Source organism: Brachyistius frenatus, unplaced genomic scaffold, assembly GCF_029030835.1.
Source record: "Brachyistius frenatus isolate BFR_SWC_R1_liver_20210118 unplaced genomic scaffold, ASM2903083v1 Contig_50, whole genome shotgun sequence".
Lineage (NCBI taxonomy): Eukaryota > Metazoa > Chordata > Actinopteri > Embiotocidae > Brachyistius > Brachyistius frenatus.
In genome coordinates this window covers 1,627,814-1,651,699 of record NW_027210649.1, presented here as the reverse complement: position 1 = coordinate 1,651,699, position 23,886 = coordinate 1,627,814, and the positions used below count along the sequence as shown (strand labels likewise).

Sequence of the window (23,886 nt, the reverse complement as noted above, 5' to 3'; positions counted from 1 at the left end):
GTGCAAAATGAAGACAACATTTTGAACATATAGACTTTTTATTCATATATATAATAAATTTCTATGTACAATTTATTCTTCTTTTGTAAAGAAACAAAATGAAAGAGAAAGCTTTGATTGCAAACAGTGTTTCATACTAAAGGGAGGGAGAGACAAAATGGAAAAGTGCTCATAAAACTAGTGTTTGTATGTGTGTGTGTGTGTGTGTGTGTGTGTGTGTGTGTGTGTGTGTGTGTGTGTGTGTGTGTGTGTGTGTGTGTATTTCCCTCTCGTAACTATAGTTTATGTAGATACAACAGGGGCTTGCCATTATTTTGCAAGGAGATCATCTGAAGGTCAGAATTCCCCTTGAAGTCACTTTGAAATGAAGTGTCTAATGATTATCATAAAAAGATTGACATCACAGACAGCTCCGACAATATAAAGAAATATCCACCACACAATGTGAGGCTTTGGCTTTTATCACACTGACTCTTATTGAAGCTCACACTCGCTACAAACGAGACAACTGTGGTGTCCACTGTTTGCAATCTTGTTGATTTGCTCACTTAAATGTGTTTAAACCAAATGTTGTTATGAATGCCAGGGTTCAATCAGGAATAATGATACATTCGACAAAGCACAGCTAGGACAGTGGAAACTGGCCACTGATTCACAAAGAGTGATGTCTGATTGTCTGTCAGTCAGTTGTAGTAGACAAAGTATGACACCATCAATGCAACATGATCACATAAATAACATCACAAAAATCATCCAGTGTACGGATTCTTCCTTTAGGACATTGGCCAGAGGTAACCGCCCCCCCCTCCGTGAATTGTAATACTTTAAACAAAATGGATTTAGAAGATTTCTTTAAAGCAGTTGAGACAGTCATGCAGTATGCAGCCTAGTTAAACTAATGGCTGGCTACAGGGTCTCCCTTATGAAGTTGAAGAAATCCTCAGATCGCAAACAGATCAAGGTTAGCGTTTTAGTAGTTGGCAAGTAAGAACTTAAATAAGCTGTTAGCGATGCCACAGCATAAGGGAAACGGGGTCAGAGGTTTGACTCACACAGGTACGAGTCAGGAGATCCAGTTCAAGGTCTAGGCCCAGAAAAGAGTTCCTAAGTGCAGGCCGTAGTTGTCGGTCTGGGTCTGGGGGATTGATATCCAGGCCCAGACAGCTTTAAAGGTCTTGCAGGACGGAAAAAAAAAATCCTAGGTAGTGTACGCACTCCCGAGAATGTCTTCGTGGCAGGTTTTAAAGAAATCACCACACTGAATACCACTCACATTTCACAAACTGTACACGTCACGTCAATACAAAAGAGTTTTTTTTTTTTCTAGTCAGAGGACCCCTGCTTGTGTGTGAGAGGACTCCCTCCTGTCGAGCTCTCGCTGCCTGTACTCCTTTAGCTTGGACATCAGATGAATAGACAGACAGCAGGGGGCTATGAAGAGGGCCAGTCAGTGTCTACATTCTGAACCTAGAGATGGTTAAAATACGGCGAGGAGGAAGTGAAGTCGGTGTGGGGGATGAGGGAGAGTTGTTTTGTGCTCACTGAGTTTTAAAGGCACTGTCCTGTCACATGATGTCAACAAAGAACTCACAGGGATTGCCCATAGCATGCTGGAAGGACTGGCGACTGGCGGTGAGCTCAGGAGGAACGGCTGCTAACTCTCTCCCAGGAGGGGCTCCAGGGGGTGTGCTACTGCTGACGGAGGTCTTGGGGACCAGACGGGCCAGACAATAAGGGGGAGGCAAGCCTGGGGGGCCGTAGGAGGAGGCATGGCTTCGCTCGCTATGGGCACAGGAGCCCGGCCCGGGCTGGGTGAAGGGGGCGTGGCTGTAGGTGAAGGCGGGGTGGTTGTTCTTTGACAGCGTGTGGCTCCTGTGTGAGTGACTGTGGCTGAGACTTGATCGGGCATGACTGTGACTAGAGACGGCGTGGCTGTGATGGCTCATTTGGCTGGCGGACCTGTCACCGCGCCTCCCTCCACGGACGGCAGGCTCTGATTCACTGCATGTTGACCTTTGGGCCTTCTCCTGTGGGGAGGAGCGTCTACCTTTGCCTGCACTGGGGTTGGATCCACTACTTCGGCTTCCTGTGGAGAAAGCAAAAAGACATTTTAGTTTGGCCTTCAGCAGAACATGGAAACTGAACCTGAAATACACGGTGAGACGCTGTGACTCATCAGCGACCGCTGATTCAGAACCAGCTGATTTGACTACTGATTAAGTTTGAGAGAAACGGTCACACGTTAAACAAAAGCTAAACAAAGCCTTCGTGAACTGCAACAGACACTGTACGTGACATGTCAAGTGAAGCCACAGTATATTTCATTAAAGGAGCAGTGTGAAGGATTTAGTGGCATCTAGCTGTGAGGGTCCAGATTGTGAACACCCCTCGCCTCACCCTTCTTTCCTCAGCAGGTAGAGGAATCAAAGGTGGCTGCGAAACGCACACAAAAAAAAGCAAAACAACATCTTTAGAGTCACTGTTTTGTTTTATCTACTCCGGGTTAATGTTGAAACATGGCGGTGCAACGTGGTGGGCTGCACGGAAGGTCAATGTGTCTCAAATCACCTACTTCCGTTTGTACAATTACATGGTATTACACTTGTAGTGCCTGAATTTTGACAGGTTGGTGTTGTCTAAAATTGCACACAGAAGTTCTGCACTTGCTGAAAATGGTCGTAACATTTGAATGCATCTACCGCAAACATATCTGCCGGCTTTGTTTGATTATTGTAACTTAAAATGAACGTGTTTTTGTGCCCTCTGTTCTGCATACACATAAACATACCGATCGCTTCCACCCAACAGCAGTACTTAGTCAAATAAACACCTTTGTGTGGACATGCACAACTTGTTTTTGTATTGTGCTGCATTCTACAACAGCTGCAGCTTTCCCTCCCTTTCCAAGAGATCCAAACTCAATTTGTGGACCGCTTCGAGTACACCGCTTGTGTACTCGTAATGCACTGCATGTTTCTTGACATGACAGTTTGAATGTACTAAAAATACTACGTGCAAGTACCTGGTTTGAGACACAGCCCTGCTCTCTATTAAAGCCTCATTCTAAAGTAATGACAACACACGATTCTTAGTTTTAGGCTGTTAAATATTAATGAAAACATACTCATGAATATTATATTTCATATCTGCCAATAGATCTCCCTAAAACCTTCACACTGCTCTTTTAACACTATCAAATAATGTAATGTTTAAGGTGAGACCAGATATTGTCTTGTGCAATCTAACAAGATTCAACAGTCAAGGGCAAACATGATTATCTCAAGGAATCTTCCCCCACGTTCCACTGCAGCCACTGATATCTTGGGCTTCATCTGATTCATACAAACATTGAAACATTCACAGATTATACAAGTAAACATGATACACCTGCATTAGAATGAGATTACTACACAGCACTTTGTAAATATTACAGAATAACTTATTTATTTGAAAAAGTTATATTCATATTTAAGTAGGTTAGTGTCATGTCTCAATGCTGGTAACACGCACTGATGGAGGTGTACCACACAGTTGCAAAATCAAACATTCCACAATTCCCCTTCTGCAATGAGCCCCACAGTACTGGGTAAAGTGGTGCGTGATCGCCCCCTATCAGTGGGAATGATAGCACAAGCCTCAGAGTGATCACACCTGCATCATGCACCTCCCAGCACAGTACCGAATGCATGCCCAGAGGTGCAGAGAGGGAGAATCAACTGTCAGGAGATTCACACACAGGATACATATGGACAAGGAAAAATCATGGGACCAGCGGAGGAAAAAACAAACAACAACAACAAAAAAACCCTTAAAAGCTACAGTATGGTAGGTGGAGAACGTTGAGCAGAAGAGACAGAGAGGAGTGAGAGAATAAGTCTGAATGGGAAGAGAGAGAGAGCAGAAAGAGAGAGCAGCAGAAGAGGAGAGGGGGTTAGCAGGCTTACCGGTTCCCCCAGTGTCCTGGGACTACCTCCTCCTTCAGTCTACCGTTGCCCAGCAGAAACAGAGGGAACAACAGAATTACACACACCTCCCAGCCCAGACTTCCCCACTCTATTACATCTGGCCTATAAGCTCCCTGACTAATCTTTACACCCAACTGGCTTTAACTGGTCCTTTCTTGCCATCCAGCTAAAAAAAAAAAAAATGATGGGAGAAACTTCCCCTTAAAATGGACACATGCACTATCTGAAAACACGCAGGCAGACACATGATTAACCATGATGACTTGACGATGTTTGTCAAGTCTGTTCTTCCAAAGGTTGCAGACAAACCAACGGAGAGAACGACAACTGGCTGAACACAAGATATGACGATGTCTGGATGAATCAATCAAAACAACGGAAATTAGACTGGGAAATGGTAACATGTAATTTACCATTATTTGTCTGGGCTGCCTGGTTTAAAATACTACGAAGGCCCTTTCACAGCCACCTACTTCTGTATAAACCCCACTGGTTCTCCACTCTCCTTCAATGCAGATATCAAACACCATGCAGCACCATCACATTTTGATTCAAGATGAAAACAAAAGATCATACAGGAAACTGATGGATCGGGATGGGCTTGGTCATTTCAAGCTGGTGATGTAGAATCACATGGTTGATCAGAATGTTTTTTGTTTTTTCTTTGTGTACACACCCAGTACTGCAGAGCTGTCCGCTGCATGACTCAAGATGCTCATGATTGACCTTGACAATACAGGACGCGTTTTAGAATACACAGAATTATGGAAAAATACAATCCAATGTCAACTTCCTGCGCAGAGAGCCAGAAAAGCTACCATTAAAATGAGTCAGACACTCGTTAATACTGACGTCATATGCCAGAAAAACTTAATGTCTTGTTGCACATTGAGTCAAAATATTTCATTAATTAGTGATGGAATTGATGGAAAACTCTAAGGCTCGTTTTTGCCCCTCCTCATTGCTCACCCTCACTGTGCTGGCTGCCTGCGCTCCCACTGTGGAAACTGTGGCACGGGTCCGAGTATCCTGGCGGGAAGCTGGGGGGCGCGGATGGAAAAGGAGGGTAGGGGAATGGCTGCCCGCCCAGAGGCCAGGGGTTGCTGGTGGGAGGTAGCGGTGCCAAAGTGTCCTGCTCCGAGCCTCCGCCACTGGATCCCTCGTTTAAATTGAGTGATGCCATGTCTTGATGAGAGAAAACAGAACAAGAGAGGGGAAGATTTAGTACAATCCTTCCATTCACAAGAAAATTGTATGATGAGGGAGTTGCATTATTGGTAGTGTGCGAGAAGTGGCTGTACTTTGGCAGAGGTCCCCAAAAGTATAGTAGCACTGTTCGGAGAAGGTGATCTTGTTGACGGTGTGTCTCAGGTAGCCGTGTTTCAGCAGACTACTCGCATACTTCCTCGCATCCCGCCGGTCCTTGAATCCTTCTACTCTGGAGTAAAGCCAGTCTACCACGTCAGCACCTGACAGAGACACAGACACAGTCATGGACATGTAGGCGCCAGCTCTGATGGGTTGAACAGATGCTAAAAACATTGTTGATATGCAGTAACCACACAGTGACCACAGAAGCTACAGTCAGACAAGCAGCACGATGTTGAAATAACTTTCAATAAAGTTTGTGGTGTTAATGCCAAAACTATGTACGATCATTTTCAGACTCACGCTTTGTTTTAGATTTTGTGGTTAGACAATAAAAATGCCAAAATGAGCTAATGCTATTTCTTGAATTTTGTAACAATAAACTGCCTCAAAGAAATGTCTCGGTGAATTTGACACAGCATTAAGGTTCACCGCAGTACAATAGAAATTGCTGCATATCTCCAACCTTTCTGTATTACTTATTGAAAATTACTTTTAGAAATCCAAATATTTTTCTCACCAATGACAGCGTTGGCGATGGTGATCTTCAACCACATCCTGTCCCGAATCTCGAGGCCAGAGTCTGGCAACTGCATCACCTTGACGATGGTTGCCATGTCAGTTTTACTTGCAGACAGCGGCAAGTCATCAAACTCTGAGATGGAGAAAGAGTTTGTGAAAAAAATCATGACAAGCAGAACTTTTTTTTGGAAAACCTTTAAATAATGTAAGTTGATCATAATTAGTATAGGTACTAAAATAATAATGTTTCATGATGTGATAAAAGTAGCTGGTTGTGTGTTTACCGTAGTGTGGGAAAGGTCCTGTCAGGGCTGTGGTGTGTGAAATCCAGGCTGCCGGGTCAATTGGTCTCACTGGCTCAGCTGAACAAATGAAACAAATAAGGCAACTTACTATAAATTCTACTAATTATTTACTGTCAATGTAATTAAACATATACCACTAGTGTATGTCTTACCACGAGGGATGGTGAAGTAGCTTCGTGGAGATGGGTCCCAACATTTGGCAACAGTAAGACTAATAGGACTGGAGAAGAATATAGAAAATAAGTGTAAATAAAAGAAATCAAAACACAGAAATATGCGATAGTGTGAGATAAAAAAACAAGTGTAAATTGCAATCTTTTAAATTACAAATATATTGGAGCAAGGTTTAGTGCCGTCTACTACGTATTATCGACCACATTATTATTATTATTATTATTATTATTATTATTATTTGGAATACACCTGCAAAATGTGTAAAACTGCCGGTATGTAAAAGTTTTACTGTTTCAATTATGAGTTGACAAAGAGATCAATGAAAGAGAAAGTGCTTCATACAACTCACCACAGATCCCTATATGACAGCAGTATACCGAGTATTAGTATGTAAACCTTATAGGTCAGTCAATTGGTTGTGTGAGCAGAGAAGTTGTTGATAGCAGCTTAGAAAGTCAGCAGGCTTCTTTTAAAATAAGTTGCAAAAGTGGTCGTAAAAGTCAGCAAATCTCGCAACAAACCAGCTTTAGTGGTACCAATCATAATTTTTCTCAATAGGCTTTCCTTAATTCTCTAACCCCTCTGACCAACCATACAGTACCCTGTCTGTTTTATGCATTACACCTCTCAAATAGTAAGTTATGCTCTCATTGTGATAAGCTTCCCCAGCAAAGAATGCAATAATCACAACATTCAGTAATTGGTCTGAGTATGATGAATGTTCTTACCCAGTTTTGGAAACAATCTCTCTTAAGATCCTCACGGCGTCGTCGTTACTCATGTTCTCAAAGTTTACATCATTCACCTGGTTGACAGACAAAACAAACCACGTAATTAAGTCATTATATCAAATCACATTACTTAATGACACATTGTGTTTTCATGACTAACATATTATTTTGCAGTTCTGCAGGAGCCTGAGATGTGTTTATGCACTTATGCTGTGCACACGGTAATCTCTGCAGCACTCTTAGGCCTTCAGATGCCTGCAAATCCTAAACTGCTTTCTATGGGATATATAGTCCTAAAACAATCTATATTGTTAGTGTTGGGGCAACAACTAGTTGCAATCAGCCAGCATGTGTTTTATAGTGGGTGTAGCTGCAGAGCTCTGCCGCAAAAACCTCAGAGCACGTCAATAACAGGAAGGAAAACGAGAAGCAGAATTATAACTTTTACATAAAAGTCTAGTAGAGGAAGTGAATAAAAAAAAGTGGTTATTAACAGGCCAAAAAAACTGAAGACAAATAGTGATCTCTTTATGTGTCAGCTTTGACGCTGTAAGAGAACAACAGCAGAAGTGCCACGTAAAACACTGATATTTGCCACAAAAATGCATGCTGGTGAAAATTTCCAATGCCCAACTACAATTTGTAAAAGTGGATGATTACCTGGAGGAGCATGTCTCCAGGTTCTATTCTGCCATCAGCAGCAACCGCTCCTCCCTTCATGATAGAGCCGATGTAAATACCGCCGTCTCCCCGGTCATTACTCTGACCAACAATACTAATACCCAGAAAATTGTACTTCTCTGTCAGGGAGAAAGCACAGCATGAGTGAGATAAAATAGGTCTGACAAAGATTAGAATATGAACGATATGTGCATTAAATTCTGATGTATAATTTAATAGTTGTGGGCGTTGTCAGGATTACCCATGTTAAGTGTGACGGTGATGATGTTGAGGCTCATGGTCGAGTCTGTGATACTGCTGAAGGATGAAGACTGGAAAGGCAGGAAGAGGTTACAATGAGCACATTGTAAATAAAAGTGGCATGAAGTCTATATCAATCAGCTCTCTCATCTGTTTCTCGCACTCAGCGTCAATCTCAATTTCAGCGGAGGCACTGATGTGTCTTTGAAGTGCATACCCGGTCTATCTTGGCCACTTTGTGCCTCCGTCTGCGCCGCTTGTGTCTGCGCATCAGCTGTGAAGAGGAACTCTGTTCTGTGGAACTACTGAGCCTGAAACACAGAAGAAGAAAGACCAATTATTGAAATTGAAATAAAGACGGAGGAGACAAAAATAGGATTTTAGAATATGAAAAGAGGCAAGGGTGTGCAAATTTGTTCATGTAGTCATATTAACTAAATATAGAGTGTAGGCCTGAGAATAGGTGTGCCATATTGTATCGTTCACAATAACATTAGTGATTTTTAATATAATAATAAAAAAAAAAGCATATCATATCATGATAATGTAATGACCCCACATCATTAAAATGTAGAACAATGTCAAACACATTACATGCATGTCTTGCGCATACCAAGACAAGCATGGCTGGAAGCGGCTCCACGATGGAGGCGTTATGGTGACATATAAAACTATGTCACTTATTTTTCTGCAAACATGTGGTTTTGAAATTAATGCTAAAATCTTTTTTCAGTATTTTGTCATATTGTCAAGAATAGTATTATTGAGAAAATACCCTGAAATACCAAATACTGATTGAATTGTTTTAGGTCCATATTGCCCAATATAGGTGAGATGAAAGGACCCAACATGTTCATTAGGAATATTAAATACATTTTCTTAAAACTATGTAAAAGTCTATGTATTTCTATGCTTCCTATTGACAGCATATAAAAATAACAGTAAAATACATTTTACATTACAGTGAACCAGAACAGTTACTGTCATTTTGTAAGCTGAGGTTTTTAGTGCTGTAAGCTTATTACTCATTGAATATTTATTGTTTGTAAGTTGCTTTATGTTGCTTTGAAACAGGCTAAAGCTGACATACAGTACACATACGACTAATTGGTATTTCAATTCAAATGTACACACACTTCTGTGGCGATTTCAGCAGTTGCTGACACCAATATAAAAGTAGATCATGTGTCAACATTATAAGCTTCACAGAGGTTGTTTTTTTTTCTGTTTTGGTGGCATTTATGAACTGAAAAACAAAAGATAATTTCAAATACTGTTGCAAGTTTTCAGGTTTGCAAAGAGATCCAGTTTGATGTGAGGTAATATGTTACCTGCTAGCATCCTCATCTTCCTCGCTGTCGACAAATGAGCTGGACTCCAGCTCGCTGCTCATTACTGAGGCGCTGTCGTAGCCCATCGCCGAGTCCCTCGCAGTGCGCTCTGATTTAGAGTGACCGTTGATGCGAGGGACTGTGGAGAGAAAGAGCAAAGGAGAAGGGAGTCAGAAGGGAGGTCACGTTGCTCAATGCGGGGTCAGATCAGAATGTGAGGAAGCAACCAGGAGGGGATGAAAGCTGGAGCTATTGAGTGACAGAATTGTAAAAAAAAAAAAAAAAAAAAAAGTGACAGAAATAAAAGTGAATCTTTAATCTGTGATACCTCAGGAAGATATTGACATGATTTGAAAACCAGAATACTTTCAATGAAGGGCCTAACTGTACACAGCTCTGTACAAATTCACTTCCCAACAGAAAGATAAGAAAAAGCAGTGTCCCATGTTTTGAAATTCCCAGCAGGACTTCCCGTCCGTCTCCATACGTACGTTGCCAGAGAGGTGGTGCTGTCTCAGGGTGACAGCGGATTGGTTGTAAAGGTCTCATTAGGCGAAGAGGGCGTGGTAGCCAACGTATTCCCCGCGAGCAAGCAAAACATTCCAGCAATGAAGTAGTTCCCATCGCTAGCTCCGCCCACAGGGTGCTTTTATGAAACCTGAGCTACTGCACACAAACACTCAATCAGCAGAGGGACTTGACATCTGCTGTCAGGATTCACTCAGACATATTTCCTCCCAGACTCTGATGACTGGCAACAGGGAAAACAAAAAAGAAAAAAAGCAAGTGCAGGTTCACCAAGCCAGACTGAAAATCTGTGAGAGTGCGCTCTGCTCCGTCTGTGCTCGCCGCTCTCTAAAAGACAGCCTGAGCCCCAGACATCTCTGGCCACCAGCTGGCTGCTGACAGGCTTCACAGCTTATCTACAATAGAGGCAGTGAAGAGCAGCAAGTAAGAAAACAAGACGACTCAACAGCAAAGTCACTTTCTGATTGAACAAATTAAACTTTGAACGTGATCATGACCTTTTTAAAAAGTTGTGGCATTTTAAATGGTTTTAAAACAAATTGAAACCTCATTTATTTTGTGTATACCATGATCCACAAACCAATTATAGACTAATAAGACAGCGTCTAAGTAGGTTTTCTCTGTTTTAGTCAATGTTCCTTTTTAATGATAAAACATTGCATAAACATCACCAGCTTTACACGCTTACAAGTAAATAAAAATGCATTAAAAAAAAAAAAAGCATCTCATTTTAACTAACTTGCCATGACATTGGAATGACAGAAAAACGACCTGAATTAAACAAACCACGAACTGAAATCACATGTATCATAAAACATGTTCATATATCAAAACACCAACACCGGACATAACACAACAAATCTCCCTCACCAGAGCCGACAGTGTGCCTTCATCCGATGCACAGAGAAAGTGAGCTGAGAGTGAGGAGAAAGTATCCCTCCCTCCCTCCCTCGGCACGCAACTATAGAATGAGTGCTAATCTGTCTCTGACCGATCTGATGACGATGCCGATAAACAAGAGACATATGGGATTTGACATGATCTTGCTCTCCTCTCCCCTCTCTGCCTCAGGTGAAAAACACCATCAGGTTATTAAAAGCCCAAATGCTTTTAGCACGGTTTCCTTTTAACAAAATTATTTTAGGATACTTTTCATAACAGTGGGCAGTTGAAGTTTAACAGCTGTTTTTTTTTGCTTTGTAGTAGTACAAACATGAGTGCTTTGGCTTAGCTCTCTTTGACCTCAACCTTTAAATCCTGACAGCTCTGAACAGCATAACATTTAATGCAACAGCAATATTTTTGTTCCTCTCTCTTTTGGGCACTGAATGTTCTCTGGTCCAATGTAATGATGTCAAAGTCTTGTCCCACAGCAGCTTAAGATGCACAGCACTTGGGGCGATGAAACCAATCACGTCCCATAACGCCATGCTGCCCTGTGGGCCTTACACCTGTTCACCCGCCGAAACTTTTCAACTGCTGCATTGTTCAATGTTGCAGCACGGAGAGACAACACTTTAACTGATCGCTGTAAAACAACCAGAATTCACACGGAGACAGAATCACTGGGAGCGCGTGTATAAGGTAACAGGGGAATTCCTGCTGCTGATGCTGCTGATGCTGCAGGCAGCGATGGCACAGAGGCGGGGCTCCTCCTTTATATGTCTTTACATCCCCGCCATGTGACTGAGCCAAATTGAATTACATCTCATCGGGCCTCGCCTGCCAGATTTATGAGCCACAAAATTGCTGGTAGACCACGAGAGGCCCACCCAATCTCCCCTGATGGTTTCACCTAATTAGAGCTAACAAACTAGCAGACAGAGAGCAGGAGGCTGTGTGGAATACATAAGGTGATCCTTAGGAAACTCTCTGCCCCTTCTACCATAGGGACTAATCTGTGTCGCTGTAAATCGCTGTAAAACAACCAACGAAGTAACAGATGTTCAGTTGGCTGTTTAGCAGCAGCGATGATATATCTTGTGCCAAATCAAGAGCTTTGTCATAAGAGGCACCAGAGTGGGATCACAATGAAATCATCGGATATGCATATATATGGTTAGTCTGCTGCTGTAAGATACAGATAAATCTGATTTTAGCTTTAGATTTTGTTGCAGCTCTTCCTACAACCCCAACCTGATGCTGTACTCTGTGATACTAATTGCGCCACATAAATGAATGAGTATTTGGTTAATGAGCCGGGAGCATGGGATGCAGAGCCAGGCTTGCTGTGAAGAGCGGACACAGGGAAGAGAGGCAGACCGAGAGAGAGAGAGAGAGAGAGAGAGAGAGAGAGAGAGAGGCAGAAATAACACTGTTTTTTTCTGAGTAAAAACAATGGAGGCCTGAAAGCATTAGAAGCTGCTGGTTCATTACTTTCTGCCATAACACCATCTAATTTTGCCACAATGTTTGTATGGGACAGAAATAGAATGAAAGCAGGTATCTGAAAATATTGCAGGTTTGATTATGCTGATAACAAAACAGTTTTTCCTGCTCCACCAACATACTCTGATCACTATTGTGGACAGCACAGACATGTGAGGTTGCCTGGCAGCATGTTGAAAATATTGCCCCTCTAAACGAGAGCTTTTCTTTTGAACGAGCCTGGAGAGTGCTGTCCCTCTCCAACCGGAGTGACTTTAATATCGACATTAAAGCGGATGTATTTGCATTTGATAACAGCTCTCAGGGGATTTTAAAATCAAGATCCAAACAATGTCTTTTCTAAATCGTCCGTATGAAAGCTGCATTCATATTTTAACAATTTGCTGCAACAGACTTTCCTCTGACATTTCACAAAAACACTGGTGTTTTCTGACAGGGTATAATCATCCTGTGGAAAACACCCTCCGACCATAAACCTGAGCCACACACAGGAAGCAGAGGACCGACAATTATTGGGAAAGACAGTGAATTCCAGAGACCTTGACAGACACACTTATTCACCTCTTACTTTCTCCGTCTTGGTTTCTTGGTTTGACATAGCTGAAGTTCAACATGCACCGCTTGATCCCCAGAGGCCTCTTTTTTTCATACATGTCTGCTGTCTGTCCAGTTTTTTTGTTTTTTTTGTTGAGTGACTTGTGCAGAGCATGAAAGTTAGATGAAGAGGTACTGAAATGCAATAACTTTGAAATGACAAGATAATTGCATTTTTTTAGGATCCATCTGTTTCTGGCTGATAATACTCACGCTCTGTTTCTCGAGCTCTCCTGCGAGCGCGCTCCCTCTCTCGCTCTCTGCGGTGGCTCAGGAGAGACTCTGTGCCCGTCTCTGTGTCCAGGCCATCACGGCTGCTCACTGCGTTGGCACTGCAATATACACATCGAAAAAAAACTTCAGTCAGATTCATAATGATGCGCAAAACACACACTCTCTCTGTCCCTCTCTTTTGCAAAAACGCGTTTGGAATTAATTCTCTAGCCAGCCTGTGACCCCGAACTCCCGAACACAATCCCCAGCTACAATATACTTCTGTCTGTTATAATATCTGTTTGACTGCCATTCAGCCTTAAGGGAATATGCAACTCATATCATGACTCTGTTTCAAATTCAATCCCTCTGGCCAAAATAGCAGTTTCATTGTTCTGCGGTATGTGATGTGTTTTTCACTAAGTGTCATTAATGACCAGATACCCTGAGAGGAAGCCATTCTGGACAATACTGGCATTAATGAGACCTATTGAAAAGCCCAGATGGTGCCTGGAGCATGATTGGGAGAGAGAGACGGAGAGGGGAGAATGACAGATCGCATAAAAAGTGAGAAGTGGTAGCTCAGGTGTGGGCTGAGCAATAAGCCGGCCTGTGTACTTGAGGTCTGGGAGGAGTTTGAGGGGTTGTGGAGAGGCTGGTGGGCAGATTGTTATTCTGTCAGAGGGCTGGAGATGCTGTGGCCTCAGGCACCGGGGTGAAGGGACTTACACAGCCACGGGGCTCCGAGGAAACCCAAAGCTGGTGAGAACTCTACTCAACCCTGTCAGTCTGTCACACTCACTTAGGCGTGTTAGCACCATGTACCTTACACCTGCATAAATAATCACATGTGAACTCATGCACTCTTATGCCCGAATGGCAGCACCCATATACAAACGGTGTCATATTCAGAGTGTGTAAACAGAGCAAAAGAGGCACAAAACACAAACGTGTGGAGCAAAATCATCCTGCCTCCTTTAAAAACAATGCTCCCACACACCTCAGTGGCAATGTGTGGATGATCAATGCAAATTAAAAACCCAAGAGCAGACAGGAAGCTGTGTCTGCTGTGTTCACTCAGCAGGATAAAGTGATCAATGGGGCATGCTTACACGCCTCTGCTACAGAGTACTAATGGTGCACCTGGGCCCATTTCACCAGCACGGGCCAGCGCACGTATGCAAATATCACCGAAGATGCATTTGGATGCATTTCTATTGGAAAGGTAACGCGCTGATCGATGTCGTTGTGATCTGCCTGTCCTGTGAGTGCCGATGGCTGCTGACCAGCCGGTGTGCAGATCTGCTGATCCGGAGGGAGATTATCTGAGGCGCTAAGGCTGCAGCTGTGAACAAACGCCACCCCTTTTACCCCCCCCCCCCCACACACACACACACACACACCCACTAGTGCCAATCGCCACCCCCTCCCTCTTGGGAAATGGAGATGGGTGCTTTTAATGTCTGTTAATCCGGATTACCAGGCAGAGGCACATCAGTTGTGTCCATTCTCAGCCCAAAACACCTATTCTGTGTGCTCATCAAATAGAGCTATTCACGCCGACAAACACATGAAATGCATGAATAAAGCACAAAGAGAAAATGAAGCGATAATAATATTCCAGCTATTTACGGAGAGCGGTAAAGGGTGGAAGAGTGGATTCATTTCAGAAAGAGAGGAGGTTCGCAACAGGGAATTCACCACGCTGCTTCTCTGAGAGAAAGGCCTGCCTGTCTGCCTCAAAGAGGGAAAGAGAAAGGGAGAGTGAGGGAGGGGTGGCCTGGCGGAGGGAAGGAAGGGGGTGGGGGTGACGCGGGGTAAGGACGGCTGGCAAACTGTGGTCTAGCCCACGAGGTGGCAGTAGTAAAAGCTGGCTGGGAACAATAAAATCGTCAGGACAGCTGACAGCCGAACAGCAGGGAGCAGCCCATAGAGGGCAAAAGCGAGCTGAGATGTCAAACACTGGATAAAGAGATACACCGAGACATGACAGATTGCATGTTCTCAATATAGAGCCTCGGCCATATTGCTCTTGCGCTTTAATGGCAACAACCCTCGCCTCCGCTGCCCCCAGCCCTTCTAGCTATATTTAGCATAGGGCTTCTCCTTAGCAAGTGCAGTGATATGTTTTTAATCTGCCAGTTTTAAGTCAAACTCTCTGCTCAGGTACCCGCAGCTAGGGGGGGGAATCACCCTTTTCTAAGCGTGTGTATTTTCGGGCCACGTGTGCCTTTATTAGCCGAGTATGGATGAATGGTCTGAGTGACTGAACACAATGGGGCCTCACTGAGTGCCAGTATGTGCCTGAAGATGTTTGTGCTAGGAAGGCTAATTCAAGAATCAGCAGTACTGGCGGCGTACGCATCATGTTTACATCGACGAGCGGACTAACACCTCATTCCACGGCTGCGTGGGTGGGAAGTGCGAAAGATAGTCGCCCCCATGCAAGTTCCTCCAGTTAAGCTTTAGCACTTACTTCATGCTATATTCGCACACTGGAGTATCAACCACCTACACTTCCCATACGAGCCCGTGGTGATGAATCTCTCTGCTCAGCTATCCACGTTCTGATTAGCACATATGGCATGCTGGGAAATAAAAAGGTTACCCAGCGCACGGGACTGTGCGCTTGACTACACCTCCCTACATGCATGCGTGAAATTGTGCATACATGACAAGCGGCAATCAGCCTACTCACTGGAAGGAGGGGGGTCGCGAGTCCCCGATGCCCCCTGTTCTCTCGAGGGGTGGGGGAAGCTCCGGATGGCTCTCTGTGCACTGAGATCCTCCATCGGAGTGAGCGCTCTCTGCCAGGACCAACTGACGGAAAAGAAATATTCATGATACATCAGACATATTCAGCTGAGAGAGAGAAAAACATAAATATTTTGTTGTGTTATACAGACCCACAGCGTGCAGACGGAGGATCAGAAACAAACTCAACAGACTGTACTAACAGACAGTGGCACCACAGGGACAGACACTCGTGTACAAGTACACATGAGTGTCAGTACAAGTACACAGGAGGAGAGGCTATGAAGTGAGATGCTGCAGAGAGGTCTGAAGATGACTGGTGGCGACGCATAAAGAACTCGAAGTAACACGGCAGGCGACATTGAAACTTAAAAGACCACACTGCTTTTACTCAGCTGAGTGTCAACACGGAGGATGATGTACAATGATCCTTCCTTTCATCTTAGCCGGAATAATGAAAATTAAAGCAGGCAGCCGTGGAGAGACAAACAACTGCATGGACTATGATTATTCTCATGCAGATTCTTAAATGAAGACAGGGATGCTCTTTTTGCTCCATTTCCAACTATGTTAGTATTCCTGTAATTTCCATCACCATCTGTGCCTGTTGTGTGCTAACTGGCTTTGTGTTTAAAACATCATAAGAATAAGCAGATTTCTCTCTGGTCCCTGGTTCCCCAGTTTTATGGAAAATTGCTTTATAAAAGTATTTACTTTCTGTGTTCAACAGTATTATTAAGGAAAATTAGTAGAGATGCACTGATGGACTTTTGTGTCCAAACACCAGGGTCTTCTTTTTCCTTAAAATATGACAATGTGTGGAGCTTGTTGGATTATTTTTGGAGCTGTAGACAACTTGCAGTGAAGAAACATAAACAATAATGGATACATTGAATGTCCTACTGACATTGATTAGCCTAGCCTAGTTAAAGCTAGTTTGCAAGGGCTACCCCAAGATGGGCCTTGAAATTACATAAAACAATAGGATATATACAGAATAGCACAAAAAGCAACAGTAATATACATAGTTGCAGAAGAAAACACAAAACCAAACAAGAAAATAAATATAAAAGCAAAAACATAAACTTGAAAACATTAACTAATTATAAAATGAGTAAATATTGAGATGCTTGAATAGTTAAATCGCTTAAAATACATTGAAAGGTGGCCCCATTAAAAATGTTCATAAATAAAATGCTTATGATTCATTAAGATGCATACATTTGGACTAACTGGTTGTTAGTGGCGTAGTAAAACCATATTTGAAGATAAGTTAAAACTTTGATCCTGCAGTCAGAGAGTATCGACACTGAGTAAGTGTTAGTAAGCAAGACAGTCTTTAACAAGTCTACAGCCAGTACTGTGTGGCTTATTCTGACCTCTGACCTCCCTCCGGAGGGAGGCAGGCAAAATAATGACTTTCCCCGCGGAGATCAATAAACTGTAACATCTATATACTGTAAATTAAAAAAAACAAAAAACAGACAAAAAGCCACCAAGTAGATTAAATCACAGCTTGTCTCACTAATATATTTTCCCTTGCCTGCAGTTTTCCTTCAATATTTAAAGGCAGAGCTTTAACCTGTGTCCTCTGTTCTGTATGGCAGAGCAATGATTAAGATGTAAATCCTCCTCTTACATAGACAGGCTGATTTAAATTGACATATGTTATCGTCCCTGGAGGGAAACTTGGCCTCACAGCGCTGTTTATCTTCCACAATTACAGAACACTAAAGCGCTACACAGGTCAATAGAGTTACTGACCATCGGATTACAGTAGATGATTTAACTCGTCGTTTAAGGAGTCCAACTCAGCCAACTTTGATTGTATTTTCTAATAATAACTAATGCAATCTCTCACACCTTTACGTTACAGCTGAACAGTGAGCTCAAGGTGAAGAGTGTTTAAAAAAAACCCTCTGTGGAGGCGTTACACGGCTACATTTACGTGATCTATAAGTGTTTCACATCTTTGCTTAGAGCTGAGGCGAGCAGCCAGGAGAGCTCCATCCATCTCACTTACCCAGGATACCACTCTCCCGTTGAAGCACGGCAGCTTGGCGTTGTCATCGGAAATCTCTTCTTTGACAACCCTGGGGAGCAGGCACAACAGATACAGTCAGGCTAGGTGATCAGGTGAAGGGCACGGAGTCAGTTAAACAACACAACATGGTACAACGCAGAGACACCTTCCCCATCCCCGCATCGCTGGCACATACTGAGCGACATTCTGGGCTTTGAAAGTCACATTTTTCACATTGCTTTCAAACAACTTGGCAATCTTGCTTAGCATGGATAAGTTCCTAGAGCGGCAGTGATGCCACCCTCTGTTTGAGTCTCTATCACCGATTTATGGACATCGTGGCTGTTGGCCCAGTTACACTTAAGCACAACAAGGTGATAAGGATGACTCAACTTGGAAAGAAAAGGGCCATAAATCAGTGATGTCAACCTGAGATACTGTAAATAGATAGATAGATAGATAGATAGATAGATAGATAGATAGATAGATAGATAGATAGATAGATAGATAGATAGACAGACAGACAGACAGATAGAGATTGAGAGAGATAGATAGATAGACAGACAGAGAGAGATTGAAAGAGATAGATAGATAGACAGGCAGACAGACCGACAGAGATAAATTTGTGTCAGTGTGAATGTTTTATGAGCGTGTGTAGGTAGAAAAAGCCTCATAGCGGCGACAACAAGGCGTCGAGGGACAGGAGTGAGTATTAATAGAGGTATCTAGTGTGAGAGCCTCCTTCAGTGTTTGTCTTCGGCTGTAAATTCCCTACAAAAAAACCCTCCCAGTTAGCCTCTGACCTGCTGGGACACAGTTCAGCAGCAACCTGTCACCACACCTGCTGGGTCCCTGTCACATAGATCATGTCTGGAGCTGGCCGAGGGGCTGGAAGATGAGCTCACAAATACACACCGACACAGTCTAGGGGATATATAACATCCTCAATCCATTATAAAACTAACTCCCTGTATGTCTTCATGTATGTCGCTTGTTTTTTTTTTGGCAAATGATTTTATTTGATTTTTTTCCAGAATTGATACAGCCAAGCATGTCTTAAACTCAGCGGAGATCTCACATTAGCTTCTCGGCTTTGAACATGAAAAGGGAGACGCTCGACTTGAGAGCAGCAGGAAATCCTAAGAAGATTTTATGCAGGGGTGTCTCTGACAGCGACTTTTACAGCTATATTCTCTTCTTGTTTGCCAGAACTTCCCTGCTACTGAAATGATTAGCCATGCTAGTTGGTGTTTTTGTGTGCGCTGCTGCTGTGGGAGCTGTATTTCTGGGAGTGGTGGACAGAGATAACGTAGCCTTGTGGCTGGAGCTTACGACCACAGAGTCTGCCGCTGCGGCGTGTTCCACCTCGGGGAGGAAAAGGGAGGGAGGTGACAGGGCTGAGTCTGCCGGCTGCATTTTAGGTAGGAAGTGTTTGCATCCTCTCTCTCTCGAGCTGCACGACCAGCTGTAAGGTGACTTGTGAGGATGTGGGAGTGGCCTGTACAAATACAAATCGCAGCTATGCTTCTTCCTAATGTTCGACAGGAATAAGGGAGGCTGTTCGCTTCGTGCGGTCGACCAGTGTAACTATATTTTACGGTCTCTGAAAGCACTGGCAGGCAAAATAAATCTCTTAAACATACGGTGTCTCTGTTGTAAGAAGTGAAACCAACAGAAGCAAGAAACGATTCCAGTGATAACAGATGACGTCTTTAACAGCTTCCATCTGATATCAAAACCAGTCTGAGTTCCACTTCTGAACTTTTAACAAGGACAGGCACACAAATGTACAAACACACACACACACACACACACACACACACACACACACACACACACACACACACACACACACACACACACACACACACACACACACACACACACACACAAAAACAACAACCCCTGTTTAGAGTGTTTAGAGACGCATGTGTCTGGTGTAGACTGCTGTCACAGATCTGACTTCCTAGACCTGGCAGCTTAAATAGGTTTTAACAGATTTCACATGATAATGACACAAGATTTACCCCGGTGATTGCGGAATATTCCGCCGCTGGAAATATTTGTGTAGCTGGGGAAGATTAGCCGTGTTTGTTTATGCTTTGGAGAACGGAGGAGGGCTGGGCAACTTACAGCCTAAACCAGAAACCAGAGGCAGGAGCAGCCGGCCAGCACCGGCCAGCAGTCCAAGGACTTTGGTGGGCCGATGCTAATGATACTATAAACAGGGAAGCAAAATATTTGTAGTCGAATAAGATTGGGAATAGAAAGACTTCAAAATAACACTGAGCCTCACTCAGAAAACAGCTTAGTTTTAACCATCTAAAGATGTTAATAATAGCGTACATCCTGCTGATGGCACATTTAATACAGCATCATAACCATGAAGTAGAGACGTTTTAGTTCCTTTTCTGTTAATCATGTCACTATATGACGAATATTATATAATCAGTACCACAGTAAGCTGTTGATGCAACGGTAACAACGTGCAGTATAACCTTAAAATCTGTCACGAATAGCGAAAACAAGCGCGGGGAGGCAGGGGTGCATTTGTGCACAAAGCTGCAGATTTTTGTCCTCCGACTACAGAGGCTCAGCTTTACTTTCTCAGCAGAAGAAATATCCCCTCACCAGCCTCCTATTTTCTGAGGCACAAACAAGACTGTTTCTTTCAGACCTTCAGCTTGGCTGCGTCCTCAGCTCCACACTGCCTCTGTGACTTGCATTATAGTGAGGTCTCAAACCCACTCACCACCAGTGGCAATGACAAAACGCCATATCATCACCTTGAAGTCACCAAAAAAGCCAAGTGGGTTGCTTCAAAACAACCCAGCCTCAATTAGCTTCCTGTCTTATGAATATTGATGAATGAATGAATATTACTGAGGGAAAAAAACAACTGAAGTATGAAACGTGCGCAAGAAATGCTCATCGTTCAATTTGCTGTGCTGTGTTGTTTGAATGGAAATGCCACAGCCCTTGGTTCCATGCAAATCCAAAGGGAACTGAAACGACATGTTCACTGCGGTAAACTGGGGCGTTTGGGGGGGCAAAGCGTTTATCAAATTTGTGTGGCCATTGCTTAAAACGCTGATATGGCCGGTACAAATGCAGTTCAGCAATCCCATAAGAAAATGGCTGTTTTTTTTCTGCTCAGCAGGGGGTCTACAACAGAGGACCTTGCACTGACTGCTCATTTACATTTCAAACACTGTCTATAACTGCAAGGGATTTGATGTTTTCCCTCTCTGTTCAGCAGTCTTATTCCTCCCTTGCTAATTCTCCAGCAGCCATACTGTCTGTGTGTGCAGTACAGCCAGCATGGCTACCACAAAGCGCTGCTTTCCTCTGTGCCTTTGACTGAGTTTGCTTCCATACTGTGCCAGTACCATACGGCACTTGCAGAGCCTGAAAATTCAACCTTAACTCAAAGGCGGGCATGCTCGTGGAGGTGCCTTTATAATCTGTGCGTAACAGCTCCATGTGAAAATATAGTAGACATACCGTCCACTTCACAATGTACTTCAGGATACTTTGTTGATGCACACGCAGGAACGTTGGGCCTATGTAGGCGTGCGCTCAGCAACCTGAAGTCGTGTCTCCATGTGGAGAGAGCAAACATGCTTTGTTTGTTTCCATAATCTGCTTGTCGATCACCTGAGGCCCAGTGAGCAGCCCGGCCTGCAGCACAAGACAGGCAGGAAGCCAGGGCTGGGGACAAAGCGGCGCACCGAGCCTAGCCCGCCACCAGGAAGAGCGAGTTTCCCTCACAAGGTCAGGCTGCAGTGGAAATGCATGACGTTTGACTCCAAAGCGACTGCCCGCCCGTGCATTTCCTCAAATCGTGTTTGCGATTACGAGGCTCGATATTAACGTACGTGGGCCCCGTGTATGACTGTTCAGACTGGAATGAGAACAGGCACTGACACAAATATGTCATCCCCAGCAGAGACCGGATACAAGCAGATCTCGCTGACCAAGACACTGAAGGGCTTTGTAGACCCGGTGTAACTCCTGAAAACCAGCATGGGATGACAAAGTGAGGAACAGGGAGGAAAAGGAAGAAGAAGAGAAACAGGGAGGAAATATTTCTATTATTCATCGCAACCAGCATCCAGCGGAGGTACTGTAGAATAGAGGTAGCTCTTCCGACTTTCTGGGGTGGAATATACCATCAAAAAGGATCAAATAAGTTACAGAAAACACAGATTTGACTGAATTTGTTCACATTTCCATGTTTTGCTAAAATAACTTATTTTACATAACATGTATTCCAAAAAGAAAATCTCCTATTTCAATTCCAAGAAGAGTCTAAAACATAATTAGTGGTTAAGATATTGTTGAGAACATTTTTATATCCACTCATGACACAAAATAACAACAAAGAGTGGATTGTTGGATGGCAATGAGATGGCAAAAATTGTCCCATCACAATGCATGCGTCTGTATTAAAAGAATTTAGCTTTTATAACCTGTCTGACATTACTGTAAGGAGTGTATGGTGGATATTTACAATGTTTATAGTAGAAAAAGAAGGGCATAAAGATAGAGCGCTGTTTGAAGGATTAACACCTCTGAGGCAATTAATAGGTGATAAAATGATGCATATGGTCACAATCACTGGCATGTGCTTCCCATAATCCTTTGGGATTCACCTGCAGTGGTCCATTGTGTGTGTTGGTGAAGAAAGACAACTTCCTGGGCTAGCAATGATTATTTTTTTTTTATTTTTTTTTTCAAATCTCTCATCTACACTGACAATCACATGCTACAATGACTAGGCGCGAGGGGGGGGAAATAAAAATAAAAAATAAAATAATAAAACCGAACATTAACCCCGAGGACGAGAGAACACGAAGGCTTTCTCAGCCTCGCTATGACGTTTAAATATTCCACATGGGTTAGTATATTGACATTAATGCGAGGAGCTGGGGTCTGGCTCTTGTGTATTCCGTGCAGGGCTGCGTCATTAGGGCTCTGGACAGATCTGGTATCACTTCAAACACTCATGTGTCTCCTCCACTGCGCACAGGATAGCCTGTAATAATGAGCAGGTGCCAGGAGCGTGGAGACAGACGTGGTGCCGTAGTTTGCACACATGTAAAGCAGGTTGCAGCCAGTGTTGTTTGATGGTGCCTATTTAGGGCCCGTGTTGTGCTGTCTGAATACACACTGCAATAAATAGCAAATGAGCCACACGGAACGGGGCTAATAATAATCACCGACAGTAGCCACTTACCCAAAATCCTGGTCCATCGATTTGAAGAAGAATTTGTAGCTATTGACCGGTCGATTGTTGAGGACATTTTTAAAATCCGATAAGGTGACTTTCTCCGGAGAAACAGACAGTTTGACCAGATAAGGAGTCTCCTCCTCGTCTATGTGATATATTATTTTAGTCTCCGCCATGAGAGTAAGGGGAGGACAATCATTGACACAGGAAAGGAACAAGGGTTGGCAGCGCAATAAACAGGCCTGCTATGTCACCAGCTACCCGGAGAATAACATAACTGCATTTCCTAACACATAAACCTGTACAGCCCGCGATGGAAAATGCTGCTCCGTGTCTCTGGTAAACACCGCGGAAATCCAGACATAATCGCGTTATGAGTGCCTGTATTCCTGCTCCAGTGTGAGTCGGTACGGTGGCTCTCTCGGCACTAAAACAGGAAGGGACAGTCCACATCCTTGCGATATGGACTTGGGAATATCGCACTATTTTTTTTTTTTTTTTTTTTTTTAACGAGGTAATTGGTGAGACAGTGCTGTCATCTAGTGGTGCGTCTGGGCTGTGCGCAGGCCTGAGTGCCCGGTTTACGCAACACACTCCTTACTGTACACTGTACAGCGCAGTCGTGACACAAACAAAGAGGGAGTGCGCAAGTATTATTGTATAAAGAAGTATACACATATATAGGCTGTGTATACATTTCTACACACACACACGCACAATATTATATGTGTTTAACATATTGTTTAAATATATATATTTCAACGGTATACATGATTTAATACGATGTATTTACATCATATTAAAACATATATTATATATCTTATTTTTTATATTTA

General features: G+C 43.4%; 1 protein-coding gene across 1 annotated transcript; it reads right to left on the bottom strand.

Moving 5' to 3' along the window:
* Positions 1 to 19: 19 nt before the first annotated feature.
* LOC138624295 (segment polarity protein dishevelled homolog DVL-1-like) lies at positions 20 to 23,493 on the bottom strand. The gene is made up of 15 exons (XM_069704338.1): positions 23,057 to 23,493; positions 17,818 to 17,887; positions 15,739 to 15,860; positions 13,041 to 13,159; positions 9,318 to 9,456; positions 8,204 to 8,297; positions 7,988 to 8,057; positions 7,726 to 7,865; positions 7,063 to 7,139; positions 6,313 to 6,380; positions 6,140 to 6,217; positions 5,854 to 5,988; positions 5,267 to 5,434; positions 4,935 to 5,150; positions 20 to 2,086 (listed from the first exon to the last, which is right to left on the bottom strand). Exons 1-15 carry the CDS (start codon positions 23,224 to 23,226, stop codon positions 1,566 to 1,568), a joined length of 2,187 nt encoding a protein of 728 aa, XP_069560439.1. The 5' UTR covers positions 23,227 to 23,493; the 3' UTR covers positions 20 to 1,565.
* Between the last annotated feature and the right edge of the window lie 393 nt (positions 23,494 to 23,886).